Source organism: Apodemus sylvaticus, chromosome 4, assembly GCF_947179515.1.
Source record: "Apodemus sylvaticus chromosome 4, mApoSyl1.1, whole genome shotgun sequence".
In the NCBI taxonomy this organism is placed as follows: domain Eukaryota; kingdom Metazoa; phylum Chordata; class Mammalia; order Rodentia; family Muridae; genus Apodemus; species Apodemus sylvaticus.
In genome coordinates this window covers 39,824,003-39,837,761 of record NC_067475.1, presented here as the reverse complement: position 1 = coordinate 39,837,761, position 13,759 = coordinate 39,824,003, and the positions used below count along the sequence as shown (strand labels likewise).

Sequence of the window (13,759 nt, the reverse complement as noted above, 5' to 3'; positions counted from 1 at the left end):
GTTCCTAGAAAGGGAGGACGCCTGCGCAGGGTCCTGAAGGCGGGGAGGTGTGGCGTGGCGCAGAGGCGTGGCGTAGAGGCGTGGTGTGTTGTGGAGGCGGGGCGGGGCGGAGCGGGGCTCCTAATTGGTTGGCAGGGCTACCCGGAATTGGTTGCTAGACTAGGGCGCGAAGCGGCCTTCAGATTTAGTCTCAGGTGCGCGGAAGTGAAGCGACTGGGCGATGGAGGTGAGCAAGGCGGCGGCCGGTCCTGACGGTGTCCGGGAGCGGAGAAGGAACCAAGATGAGCCACCTCAGTCCGGGATGAACGGGCGTCCGAAACACTCCTACTGGCTGGATCTCTGGCTCTTCATCCTTTTCGACCTGGTGTTGTTCATCTTCGTGTACCTCTTGCCCTGGTGAGTCTCTTGAATGCCGGGTTGAAGTGCTCAGGAGACTGGCAACTGCTCCAGTTTTCTCGGGGAGGGAGGGGCCGCAGCTAGAGATGGCGGAGTTGGAAGAGCGCAAATGGTTTTCCCTGACACCCCCGTGGAGGAAACTTGGCTTCCCACATTTGCTGTCTCTTGAGTTTCACCACCACAAAGGAACTGCTTAAATTTTAGAAACCTATGCCCATAATTAGATCTATCGTAAATAATAATAATTACTAAAAACTAATAAAAATAAGTAAATAAATCTCGTAAATAATAAAAACTAGAGCATGACAGGTTAAATGTGATTATATCTAAAGTGATTTGAGTGTTGTGTGCGTGCTTAAAATGCTTAGCCCAAAGCGAGCCCTGTAAACTTGTCCAAAACTTATGCAAATACGTGTATTACCTTCCAAAGCATCCCCATTACTACATCTGTCAAAGAATGGAGTATCTTAGATTTCTTTGGCTCTCATTTTTTCGGTTTTGTGGCAAATTAGAAGGAAGAGAATGGGGGGGGGCGTAATATGGTGAAAAGATAAGAATTTTTTGATAAAGACAAGCAATTTTGGTGGAGAAACATTTCAAGAACAGTGATTTATTATTTAGTTTCTTTTAATGTTCTCATTTTCACCTCTGAGTAGAAAATTCACAACTAAATAATGTAGGCCTTTTGTTTTCCCTATCAGTAGTGTAAATTATGTAGGGATAGGTAAAAGACTAGCAATATCGATGTTCAGTTTCTCATGAAATGTCAAAATAAGCAGATGAAGGAATCAAGTGTTTGGTTTTTACAGATTGGTTTGCTGAGAGTCAAGAATGGGACTTCTGGAGCGAATCCTGAAAACTACTATAGACTTCTGGAATGAAGAGGACTTCCAGCAGCTAAATTCCAGACCTCTAACCTTTCCTTCAGCCCTTGGCCTTCCTAAAGTAGTAGCATATGTTTAAATCCTGGTTTTTTTTTTTAATGGTTTGAATTACTGATTGTAGCTAAATGATATATAATATATATTTTTAATAACGCCTGTAACTTAAGTACCTAAGAGAAATTTATGTGGTATTTATTCATCCAACAGGTATTGGGCCCCTTACTATATTACCCAGACATCAGTTTGGACACAACAGTGAACATCAGCAAAAAAAAAGATCTTTGTGAAGCTTACTTTCTCAAATATTGTTTTAAAACTATGCTATTATAGTTATCTAGGGTTGAATAGCATTTACTCAGAAAGGCCACAGTCCCAAAGCAGCTACTAGAAATATTTTGGGAGCTGTTCCTTTTCATCTTAAGATCTGGGTAATTAGAATTGTTTTACTGTTGGTTTTAGTGCTATTCAGTATATGAGAACTGCCTAAAATACTCACACGGGGTATTACAATTCACAATTATAATTCACAATATTTGGCACACTGTTAACAGTTGTCTTAAGATACTGTTGCATTTGCTTGGATAATGTTTTTGTGCAAGGTGTTAACTGAAGTATGTGTATTAGCACACAGGGCTGGGGTGACACTGAGTTTATCACACTCTGGGACCCGAATCGTACTGCTTACTAACTTTCTCTAATAAATGTTTAATCACGGAATTTAGTTTCACTGTGTCAGTTTCCTTGGTGGTAGAGTGGGGGTTTAATACTTGCCATCAGCTCACACATGTGCTTTAGTCTCTTGAACCCCGAGCTAGCCCACCACAGCCGTCAGCTACTCTAGACATTTCTAGGATGAAGACCTTAATGTGATGGTGAATTTTTGGATCACTTTGCGCTAAGGGATACGTGACAGATGGCAAAACATTATTCCTGGGTCTGTCTTTGTTTCAGGAATAGAAGCTAATATGCTGGAAAAATAGTAAAGGAAGCCTCCCTGATGTGAGACCAGCCCCCCCTCCTTTTAGAACCTGAATGAAGAGAAGGCAGATCTCTGCTGGGACATCTAGCTGTGTGGATACCATCATCTATTTGTGTGGCGACGAGTGAAGGCTGTGCTGACATAGCCTGGCCTCACACAGTGGAGTAGGATCTTCAGGACAAGCTGGGTTCAGAGCACAGCTTTGCCTCCAGGCAGGGCTACTCTGACCTAGGAGTTAACCAAAATGGGCCCCAGCTGGGACTCTTCCAAGTACTGTGGCAATGACCCACTGCCTTAATGCCTCTGTAGTGTACCCCTCCCCTTAAGTTTCTCATTACTGTCATGCCCACTGTAGCTGCACAGCTGTATTTAATAAACTCCACTCCAGCCCTTTTTATTTTCCCATTGCCCAGGGTACCAGCCTTTCAGTTGTTTCCAGGCATGGGATCTGTGTGGGCATCAGTACTTATAGGTCTGAGTTTTCACACTCTGGCCAGTCCCTAAGGTTTGGACTAGAACTCAAGCTTCCCTGAGCTTCAAGCCTATGATTGGTTGACTGATAGATAGGTAGGTAGGTAGATGAGATTTCTAAGGCTTGTATAAGACAATTTCATGTGATAATTCTTCTATGTAGTACTCTTTCCAAAGAACTCAGGTATAGTTAATACATAGCTGTAATTGCCACATAGGAACAGCATGAAGGCTCCACCTCCTACAGATAATTGAGAATGGTTTGTAGTAAACTATGATGCTCACACTTTAGAAGTTACTAGAAATATAAATGAGTCTGAAAGGTAAGCTGCAAATTTGTTCCCATCAAAGACAGCAAAAAGTAATCTGGTAAGTTCCTTTGTAAATTCACACTTGGTTTCTAAACATGAAGTAGCTTATGAGGGTTGCATTTGAGTTGGCTTAGAACTTGGAAGAACTTGTTAGGGAGCTGTTAACCTCGAGTTACAGCATGTGAAGAGCTCCAAATACTGAGCATTGGACAAACCTGTGTAAAGTCAGGGACAGTATGAGGCCTGGGCAGACCTGTGTGCAAGTCAGGGACAGCATGAGGCCTGGGCAGTGGGCCAAATACTTTCTATAAGGGTTCTTGGTCAGGAATGGATTTTGCTTTTACATCTTTTGTTTTCTGAGATTGTCTTACTGTGTGACCTATACACAGCTTTGCAGACCAGGCTTGCCTTGAACTCAGAAAGATCCACCTTCCTATGTCTCCCCTAAGTGCTCAGCTGTTTTTTTTTTTTTGTTTTTTTTTTGTTTTTTTTTTTGTTTAATAGAAGTGATTAGAAAACAATAAATTCATATTACATGAAAATCACATCTAATATAGATTTGATGTTGGTAAACTTTTATTGAAAAACAGCCCTACACATCCATTACAACTTGTTTATGGCTGTTTTCAACCCACAACACTCTTCAGAGATCTCCTGTCCACAGTCCAAATCACTGCGCTGACATCTTGCCCTCACAGAGCAGCTGCCAGGAGCTGTGGCTCTGACTGGGATATAAATCTTAGGAACATACTAGGCTAACATTTGTGAGCTTTAATTCTTTGATTTTTAATATTTCCCATAAATCGAGTAATGTGGGGAAGGGGACCACAGTTCATAGATGCAAAGACCAGCTATACTGCTTAAAACTGAGTTTCATTTTTTTTTGAGTCAAAAGAAATTGATTTCACATGAAAATATATTCTGAAGATAACTATTTGAAACATGATTGCATTATTTAAGAAGTTACAAGCAGAAACATTGGTTAAAAATAGGCACCCGAAAAGAAATACATACAACATACAATTAATTAGCCAATACATACTGAATCTATTCTGTGTTGAATCAACAAGTGATCAGTTTGTTTCAGTCAGTCTTACATATGCAGAGGGTTTTAACTGAGTAGTGCATCAATCAAAAGGAGAAATGACATTTCTCTTTGCAAACTCAACTGAGTTGAAAAGGTACATCTATGAAACTGCTGTAAAATACAGAAATTAGTGTTTCAAATAATACATTCCCAACAGGGAATATAGACCAAATAGGAATTTTTTTAAAACTTAAAAATCTTTTAAAAACTATTAAAAATAGCAAGATCTTTTCTAGTATTTTACAATGTTATAAAAGCAAGAATTATCAACACTGACAATTCAAATACAATTTTTACAAAGTTTACATTATTTACAAACTCTCCATAATAAAAGCTGTTAAAAATAATCTTTAAGGATAAATTTTAATTTTATATTTAAATTTATATTTACGTGTTCCTTAAGAGAATACAAAGTAATGATCACCAATTATGCTGGAAAAGAACAAAAACAGGGTTTGGCTAAGAATTGCCAACACTTTTATAAGCAATGTTCAGTTTATCTAAAAGTACTTTTTCTTAAATGTTGGGTTTGGGTTTTAACAATCTGTGGGACTCATCAAGTTATAAGTTTTAAAGTAATGATGCCTTACCCATTTAGAGAGATAATAAAGACAACTAATTTTGTAGTTCTCAATTCTCTGGAGTAGTCATTATGAAACTATTCTAAAACTAGTTAGCTTTTCAGCCTGTTACAAAGTAAAATCAAAACTAATAAGGCAATTCAGCTTACTTTCAAAATAATGGAAAAAATTAATATAAACTCCACTCCATGATGGTAGTGGAGATAAAAATCACTCTTTAAGTGAAAAAAAATTAAAAGCACATTTCATTAAGAGTAAACCTTTATATAAAGGCAGAAATGTAACCTGGAAGCCTCAATAGTAAAAGCACTGACAACCTAGCAGTCTGTAAGTGATCAAAGCAGCAGTGACCATCATCCCAGGAAGAGGGAGGCCCAACGCTAACTTGTAACATTGGTTATTAGCAGCCTAAAGTAAATTAAACAAAGGGAAGACCTTTCACATTTCATGTAAAGCTAAAAAATAATTTAATAAATAATATACTACCATATTTTAAATTTTAACTTACATGACTGAAATATTTTTGGATATAAGTTATAAAGGCTAATTATGTTAAACATATATTCTGAAAAGTTCTAGGAACAAAGTAAATTTTAGATGACTGAGATTATTAAAAAGTGTTCATCATTAAGGCAAATGTTTTTCAGATGATAACATAAATCCATGTGTATTTGTAAGACACTTGAAGGATCACATGTACTGGACTATCACAGAAGTCAAAAGCATGTGGGTAGAGCTATCTTTTGGTTACCCACTAAAGTGCTCTGCAAAAGCAAATACTGCTTTTCCTAGACACTTTGTATTTCTTAATTAGCAAAATGCGCCAGCCTACATATGAATACTGGAAGTATAATAATTACACATTTACTAGCCAAATAGTAGGAGACACGGTGCTTACTTCACTGTTATATATAGCAAATTATATATATAATTTCTTTCCTTCCTTCTTTTTCAAGGCACACCAAGACCACTCAAAGGAAATTTCTAAAATATTTAGTAAATTGATCATAAAATATGTTAACCTGATTAATAATTTTCAAAAAAACAGTTTTTATTTTATATATCATTAGATTTTTATCAGTTGGTATTTTTAATGGCTGGTTCATTTATCTTACAATGGACACCAGGATTTATATCTTTGTTCAGAAGGACAGTTGAAGAAAGATGACCATTATGTAATGGACCCCTCTACATGCTCAGCCTGAGATAGTGAATTATCACTACAATGACCACTGCTCTCTGGAAAACAGAGCTTAGGTCTTTGATGGTATTTCAGTCTGTATGTATCAGTCATGCAACTATCAACTGAGAAATAGGTAGTTAATGAAATTGTTTCATTTGGACACACAGAATTAGAGTCTTGATCTGGCTTGCAAAATCTATCGACCAGTGCTTTTGAGTTTGACTGAAAATCATTAGTTGAACAACTGGATGGGTAGCTGTTGGCAGCCTGGTGCTTCACTTCTCTCTCTCTTTCCTGGGTCACAGATGTGCTCCCTTCTAAGCTTGGTCCTGAGGCTGTACTCAAGCTGTGTTTCGGAAGACTGGAGGAATTAGTGTTAAATGCCTCGGTAACCCTAACGCCGGGGTTAAATCCAGCTCTTTCTAACCGTGGTGCACTGGTTGTAGAGTATTTCTTTGGTGGCAAAGGGGGTGGTGAACGGTGCCCGTGGAGCTTTGGCATCTGACAACTATCAGCACTGCAGGCATGAAGACGCGTAAGTTCTCTGGATACAGAGTTCTCAGAGTAACCCAGTTCTGTGATGTTTTGCTGTGGCCAAAACATGACGGGTCCAGTTTCTGGCATTAGACCTGCAGTTCTCACAGATGAAGCCAGTGACGATGGCGTGACTGTTTCGTTACTGTCGACTCTCTTCCCAGCCACAGAACTCTCATCAGCGTGAAATGGCAAGCATGCTCCCTCAGAATTGTCTGTATAATGCCAGTCTGAACATTTGCTCCTATCTGGTGTTTCTACTTTCTGTTCATTTGTCTGGTAGACATGCTCTCTTCCAAGTGTTTGTGGACTAGCTGAAGGGAACAACTTGTCATTGGTCTCACCAATCTGTGACCTGGAATTTAAAAATAAAAATAAGTCCAAATAACCACAGAGAGAAACTAAGTATTTGTCTTGAAGTTTGAATTTCCCAACTTATGGTTTATATTTTTACAGCACAGCAGTAGAAATGGGGACTTTGAATTTTTTTTAATTCTCTCTGATCCTGAATCTTTATGCCAGAAGAAAGAGAACTATAGATATATGCCTATCAGAAACATCCATCACTTTAAGAATCAGTATCTTCTTTGTATGATGGGTAGCAGGGGCATCTAGAGACTGAACCCAGGGCCTGTGCACGCTAATCACACGCTCTACCAGTCACTATATAGCCAGTTCCCAAATCACATTCTTAATAAGTAGAAATGTGATCTTAAAACCCATTTCAAATTAAAAAACGCTGAAATTACATTTATTTATGATAAAATATACAATTTAAGGGAAGTATTACAAGCAAATAATTCAATAGCTTAAAACATTTCCTGCCAAGATTACAATGTTTATAGGCAGCAGAGATACTTAAATTCTAATTATAATGTGAGACAGTGTACTAACCTTAATCAAGACAGTCTTGAAGTAGTCATTTTAAAGTAAAGAGAAATAAATTAATGTTCTCTATAGTAAAGCGATTTTTCCTGAGTTATTTGGAATTGAAACAGCAGCATGACACTATCTGGCTCAACAGATACAACTGTGAGGAGATCCCAGCTCCACTGCTCATGTGACTATCGAAACTGCATGATGTTTTTACACCAGACCCTCCTTATTAAGGGCTTTAGTTTCCCAATGTCAACTGCAGTGCGAGAATTACTAAGTGAAAACTTCTGCAATCATTAGTTCAGTTTTCGGCTGTCCAGACCTCTGAGCAGCACTCCCGTTAGGATGTCTAGTCCTGCCCGCTCACCTCAGGCTATTACACGGGTGCTTGTGCTCACCTAGTCCACAGTGAGTGACCATGTCAACTCTGTCAGGCCAAAAAGGAAGTGCTTTAAAAAGTTCCTTTAAGTTCTAGACTCAGGGAAATCAGAGAACAATAAGAACCGGAGGCCGTGAAGAAGAAAAATTAAAGTTGTGCTGGTTTTGTTTACACCTCAAACTGTGAGTGTTACAGGTACAGAACTGGGTAGTTAAGGTGGGAAGGCATTAGGCAGCTGTAGGCAAGTATAAGGAAAAGACATCAGCACTTTCCAGGCCTGCTCCGTGTGAGAGTATAATGACATCATCAACTACTATACCAAACAGTTTGCAGGCATTAGGTCTACATGCTATGAAATAATCCCAATAAAATAAGCATTGTAATGCTTTCAGATTGAAAATACACATCTATTTCCTTTTGTAAGAGTTCCCATTATATATGAATTTAGCAACTGAAAATTTCCTATTTCTAAATATCTATTACCTTTTTATCAAATGGCTTTTTATTTGCACATGTGATTCTGGGTGGAGCTCATGAGATTTATCATCTGTTTCCAAGTCCTGGAGTTCTTTTCTAAAGCCTGGGGGAAACAGAAGGAAAACAAAATTATGTAAATGATCTTATACACTCTACTCCACTCTTATATACATCTACGTATGCTGTCTTCAAATGTATAATTCTTTTGCAAGTAAAAAACAATTGTTCCATTTGTTTAATGAATCCTACTTGTTCTGAGGGTGTCACCAATCCCAGAACAATTTTGTCGTTCTGGTCATATGTGCCTCCCCACTGCATGATCACTACTGAGAAAATGTTACAATGGAAAAATTCTGCATCTGAAAATGTGCTAACTTCAAGCAGGCCTCTTAACCATTTATTTACACCTGCCTCCCTTATGAGATAAGAATCCATTTTACCTACCTCACAGGAATGTTTAGTGACATCAATTGAGTTAAATAATGGGATGGTATTATAAAAGCACAGAAGACAGCTTCTATTTATCAAGGCATGTGCGCCAACTTTATTAAGAAATTATCTTCTTGTAGAAACAGACTTGGCAACGCTTACATGACTTGCCAGATTAATTAGGTAGCAAATGCAAAACCAGATCTGTATAATTCAAGCCTGTGACTTTCCTCTCCGGAGCTAGAGATAGAAGTGAGGGCCTTTTACACAATAGGTAAGTGCTCTACCACTGACATATGGCGAAGTCATGTTCACCTTTACTGTGATTCATACTGTGTCCTGTGTGCCTTACCTTACCCTCAATTCTAACAATGATAGATACAAGGTTTTTTGAATGTTATAGGGTTATGAAAAATAACTCTACAATCCAACTTGTTATTCCTATGTAACATTGTGAATTTAAAATACCAAATCATATTTTCCTTTTGAAAAAATATTTATTACCTAGAAGTTAATATTGTACCATATAAAAGGTAGCAGCTGCCCAAGAAGATCCGAGCTCATCCCCCAAAGAACTCCTGCTCAACAGGTCCACGTCCCCCACATCCTAATAACTTTTTTCTTCCACTACCTCTGCTGGGTGGTGGTTTAGAGGAGAGGTTGAACCCTTATTAAAAGTAGATTGCAAAAAAAAAAAAATTATGCCTACATCATATTTTATATTGCAATTATATTTGGAGAAACTTTCATGTACGTATGTGTGTAGGGCCAAAGAAGTACTGGTTATTTTTAGAACAAACAAATTCTAACATTTTCCAGCTGCTATCCGTGTCAAGATTTCCTTTATATATGAAAAGGCCATTAACACGATAGTCTGAACACAAACCACTAAGATGCAGCCAGGCATTACAACCCCTCACTCCTTTCACTAGTTGTTCTGGAAGTGTCTTAGTCAGGGTTTCTGTTCCTGCACAAACATCATGACCAAGAAGCAAGTTGGGGAGGAAAGGGTTTATTCAGCTTACACTTCATGCTGCTGTTCATCACCAAAGAAAGTCAGGACTGGAACTCAAGCAGGCCAGGAAGCAGGAGCTGATGCAGAGGCCATGGAGGGATGTTACTTACTGGCTTGCTTCTCCTGGCTTGCTCAACCTGCTCTCTTATAGAACCCAGGAATACCAGCCCAGGGATGGCACCACTCACAAGGGCCCTCCCCTCTAGATCACCAACTGAGAAAATGCCTCACAGCTGGATCTCATGGAGGCACTTCCCCAAATGAAGCTCCTTTCTCTGTGATAACCCCAACCTGTGTCAAGTTGACACACAAAACCAGCCAGTACAGTAAGCGATGTTTAAAATCGAACATTCCCCCAATCCCCATTATCTAGGTTTGCCCTTATTCCTCTTTCTAGAGCTTGGTTTTCTGCTCCAAGGAAGCCTTGTTTATGTCAGCATGTATTAGAGTTTTCTCTAAGTGAATAAATATTAAAAAAAAATATTTCTCTACCACCAGCATAGGAAATGCTGATATAATCCTCAGAAACAAAATCCCATTGCAGATCAGTTCTTTTCTAAGGGTATAAAAATGTTCCGAAATAATTTCCATTTCCTTTGAAATGTTGACTGCCAACTCCAGTTGTTGTTCTACCAATAGTGTTCTTTTTTTTTTTAATGTCAGCCTTAAGTATTCGGTAAAATCAACTCCCCTTTCAAACGTGAGGAAGCAGGTTGTGGGAGTTAGGAAACATAAGCAGTGCTAGCTTGTCCAGGGTTAGACGAAAGCCGTCTCTCCACTTGCATCTGCACACACTCTTACATACGAGCCCCAGTCACCTGCTGTGTGCACGAAACAAAGCCATTAGTGTAAACAGCAGGTGACATGATAGATCTGTCTGTCTGTCTTTTTAAGGTACAGTTCAGGCAGTTCTAGAATTCATGATCTTCCTTCCTCCTCAACATAGCCAACCAGTACACACCACATGACAATATTCTTTAACAAGTTAACACCAAAGAAAAATACCCAAATACTTAGAGTTACCAATACACTGTACAATTCAAAAGTTTTGCTTCCTTTTGTACTTTAATCGACTTTTTCATCAACCATTTTATCTGTTTCCCTTTATTCCCTTGCTTCTAATTTATCTGAACATCTACCAATTGAAGCCTACAAAGAAAACAGAAAAATGATATTTATAAATCAAGTTACTTTAATTTAGGTGCCCTTTTTATCCCTAAATAGATCATTTTGGTATATTAAAAACAAACAAGTCCGATCTTTCAAAATTCAACTGGAAACTACAGTTAAGAAAACTGTTACTCTAAAGAAAAAAAATCAATATAATCAGAAAATTAAATTTTAGAAATGACTTAAAGCTATGAAATTTAATTATTTCATATCGATTAAAATTCATTTTACTTCATACCCAATAAATACAAATATAGTTTGTAAACATAATAAACATTTTTAAAGCCAAAAATTACTTTAGAAACTCAATTCTTTCCTTGTACTAATTATTCACACACTAAGCAGCAGGAGGCAGCAGAGGGCTTATAAACATGTTTGAGAATTGAATAGCACTGTGGCAGGCATTCAACCTACTGGTTTGACTTCAGAATTCCAACTAACTTAAAAATAGATGTGTTATTTTTCTCTGCTGCTGACATAGACATCCACATGTCTTGCAGGGAATTTTGGCTCCATGTTCTTTGTAAACCTGATAGTCCAATTTTAAAACTTGGCATAGTAGAAACCTCAATATTAAGGCAAACAGCTTTAACTAAGGTTAATTTGGATTCTGTACAAACTCCATAACACAATATTAAGAAGTTGAAATATATACCTTATCTGAAAACATGGTTCATGTTCAGAACAGGCTCATGGAGAATTACAACTTAAATCAGCCTAGACAGTTCAATCTTCACTCATTATTGTAGTGAGACTTAAATATATAATGGTAATTATTATAGTTTTCAACTTATAGGCTTATTTCAACTTATAATTACAAATGCTAAACATTAAAGATCAGGCATCTAATCACTGCCTTAATTTACAAATAAAACAATATTAAATTATTTCAGAAATATTATAAAACATTAATTGTCTAAAAATATTTTTCTACTATATACCAAAAAGATATAGAGATAACTTAGTATATAGTAATCTGTGCTATATGATACCTAACTTTGTGATGTTATAAACTAAAATGACAGGAGTCAATAACTTTCTTTTACACTGGGATTACATTTTAAAGAAAAAAACAGATATTTTTATTTGTTATAAATCAATTTCAATAGTACAAGTTTAGTTTTTAAAAATGCACAAATTATATTTCAAAAAGTTCAGAAAAAAATTAAAAACTAAAAGTGATACAAAGATTACCCCAAATATTCCCCTAAATAATCAAATATGAAATCCCCCCTCCTTTAGACATTTGAAAATTAGTTATATACATAATGGTCATTTACTCCTAAATAACTGACTGCTACCTCCACGTTACCACTGTTTCTAACACTTCCTCATCACTTAACTAAGGCCTTGTTGCAGAGCCCAGCTGGTCCTTCCAGCTGTTTTGTCTGTGGCCTTCCTTGCGGCTCCCAGCTCCTGGCTCCTCTGCTCAGTGCCTTCTGCTATCTTTTCTCTCCTCAGGTTCTGAGAGTCCAGACCTCCCAGCAGTTGCTCTTGCGTCTGCCTGTGACTGCCACTCGTACTCTCACCCAGCTTCTTTGCTTCTGTCTATTCTTGTTTTGCCATTTACAATTTTACTGAATAATCTGTCCAAACATAAGATGTTCCTATACATGATGGTTACAAAACACAAATTTTTCCTTATTTCTAAATTTCGTTCTTCACTGAATAATAAAGCCCATTTATCAAGGAGATGAGCCAATAAATTAAAAATTAACATGCTATCCCTTCTTCCACTCACCCTTTCTCTCTCCCATTTTGGTAAGTGGAACATCGAGTTGTGCTACACATGGCTTCCTTCCTTTTCTCTATTATGTATGCCTACCCACTTCCTAGACACTGCTGCTGCCTTAGTTCGTGACCATATATTTGTCTTTTAGGTTAAGGCAAAAACCAAATAATTTTCTCAGTGCTCAAAATTCACCCTCTACTCATCTACCAAAGAAATCAAAGCTACACCATGATTTATGTTCTATTATTTCTTCTTGCAATCATCTCTTGACTGACACATCTACATACCATTCCAGCTTTGCATTTTTCAAATATGTTCTTTATGTATTTTTTGACAGTGTGCTTTCAATGTATTTCTTTTATTGTGTTTGAACAAAATTTAAAATCCCACTACGAATTTATTTTAAAAGAGAAACTAAAAATTTCAAATACCACTATGGCAACTTCAAGAATACCCTTGCATTTGCAGAACTTATCATATGGAGGAAAGGCTACATATCTCCAGTAATACAAAGTTAAGGCCCTCTACTGGTCTTGGTGGGCACCAAACACGTGGTAGACATTCACAGAAACACATAGGCATCCCCAAAAGTAAACTTGGAAGGAAGGAAGGAAGGAAGGAAGGAAGGAAGGAAGGAAGGAAGGAAGGAAGGAAGAGAAAATGAGCTACCACAGGATTTGGCAATTGCCTAATGATGAGGAAGAAAGAAACATACACTTGCAAACCAATGTTCACAGTAACAGTGGTCACAACAGCTAAAGTGTAGCAACAACTCAAATGCCTACCAAGAGGAATGGGTTTGGATTAGCTATAAGAAAATGAAGTCGTTACAAAGCAACAGTAGAATACTATCATGGATACCGGAAGGTCTGGGAGGACTCGAGCCTACACAAAGAATTGCAGGCAATTATGGAATATTGAAAACAGGAGAAATAGTCTTGCCCAGAGAAGAAGACAGCAGCTGGTTATCCAATATCAAATATTAATATCTGAAAATGTACAAATAACATTCTAGACTCAACAAATTATATTTAAGTATTTAAGAATATGTACATACACACATATGTACATACATATATTTTTGTAACAACAATTAATGAAAAAGAGTCCATGAATTTGAAGGAGAGCAAGGAAGGATACATGTGAGAGCTAGGAGGGAGGGAAGGGAAACAGGAAATGATGTAATTATATTATCTCAAAAATAAAAGAAAAATGACATATTTATATGTATTACAACATGATTAATCCTTGTGGT

General features: G+C 37.5%; 2 protein-coding genes across 3 annotated transcripts in view; one reads left to right on the top strand and one right to left on the bottom strand.

The window, feature by feature from the left end:
- Nucleotides 1-125: 125 nt before the first annotated feature.
- On the top strand, nucleotides 126-1,997 carry C4H4orf3 (chromosome 4 C4orf3 homolog). Its single transcript, XM_052179310.1, has 2 exons — nucleotides 126-396; nucleotides 1,206-1,997. Coding segments are annotated over exons 1-2 (177 nt in total). The 5' UTR covers nucleotides 126-220; the 3' UTR covers nucleotides 1,207-1,997.
- Nucleotides 1,998-3,595: 1,598 nt separating this feature from the next.
- Usp53 (ubiquitin specific peptidase 53) overlaps nucleotides 3,596-13,759 on the bottom strand; it is a 49,876-nt gene continuing 39,712 nt past the window's right edge. For both annotated transcript variants that reach the window (XM_052179308.1, XM_052179309.1), the window contains 2 exons: nucleotides 8,165-8,261; nucleotides 3,596-6,781 (listed from right to left, as the gene is read on the bottom strand). In XM_052179308.1, the coding sequence (XP_052035268.1) occupies nucleotides 5,881-6,781; nucleotides 8,165-8,261 (998 nt within the window). In that variant the 3' untranslated portion in view covers nucleotides 3,596-5,880. The remainder of the gene's footprint in view (nucleotides 6,782-8,164; nucleotides 8,262-13,759) is intronic.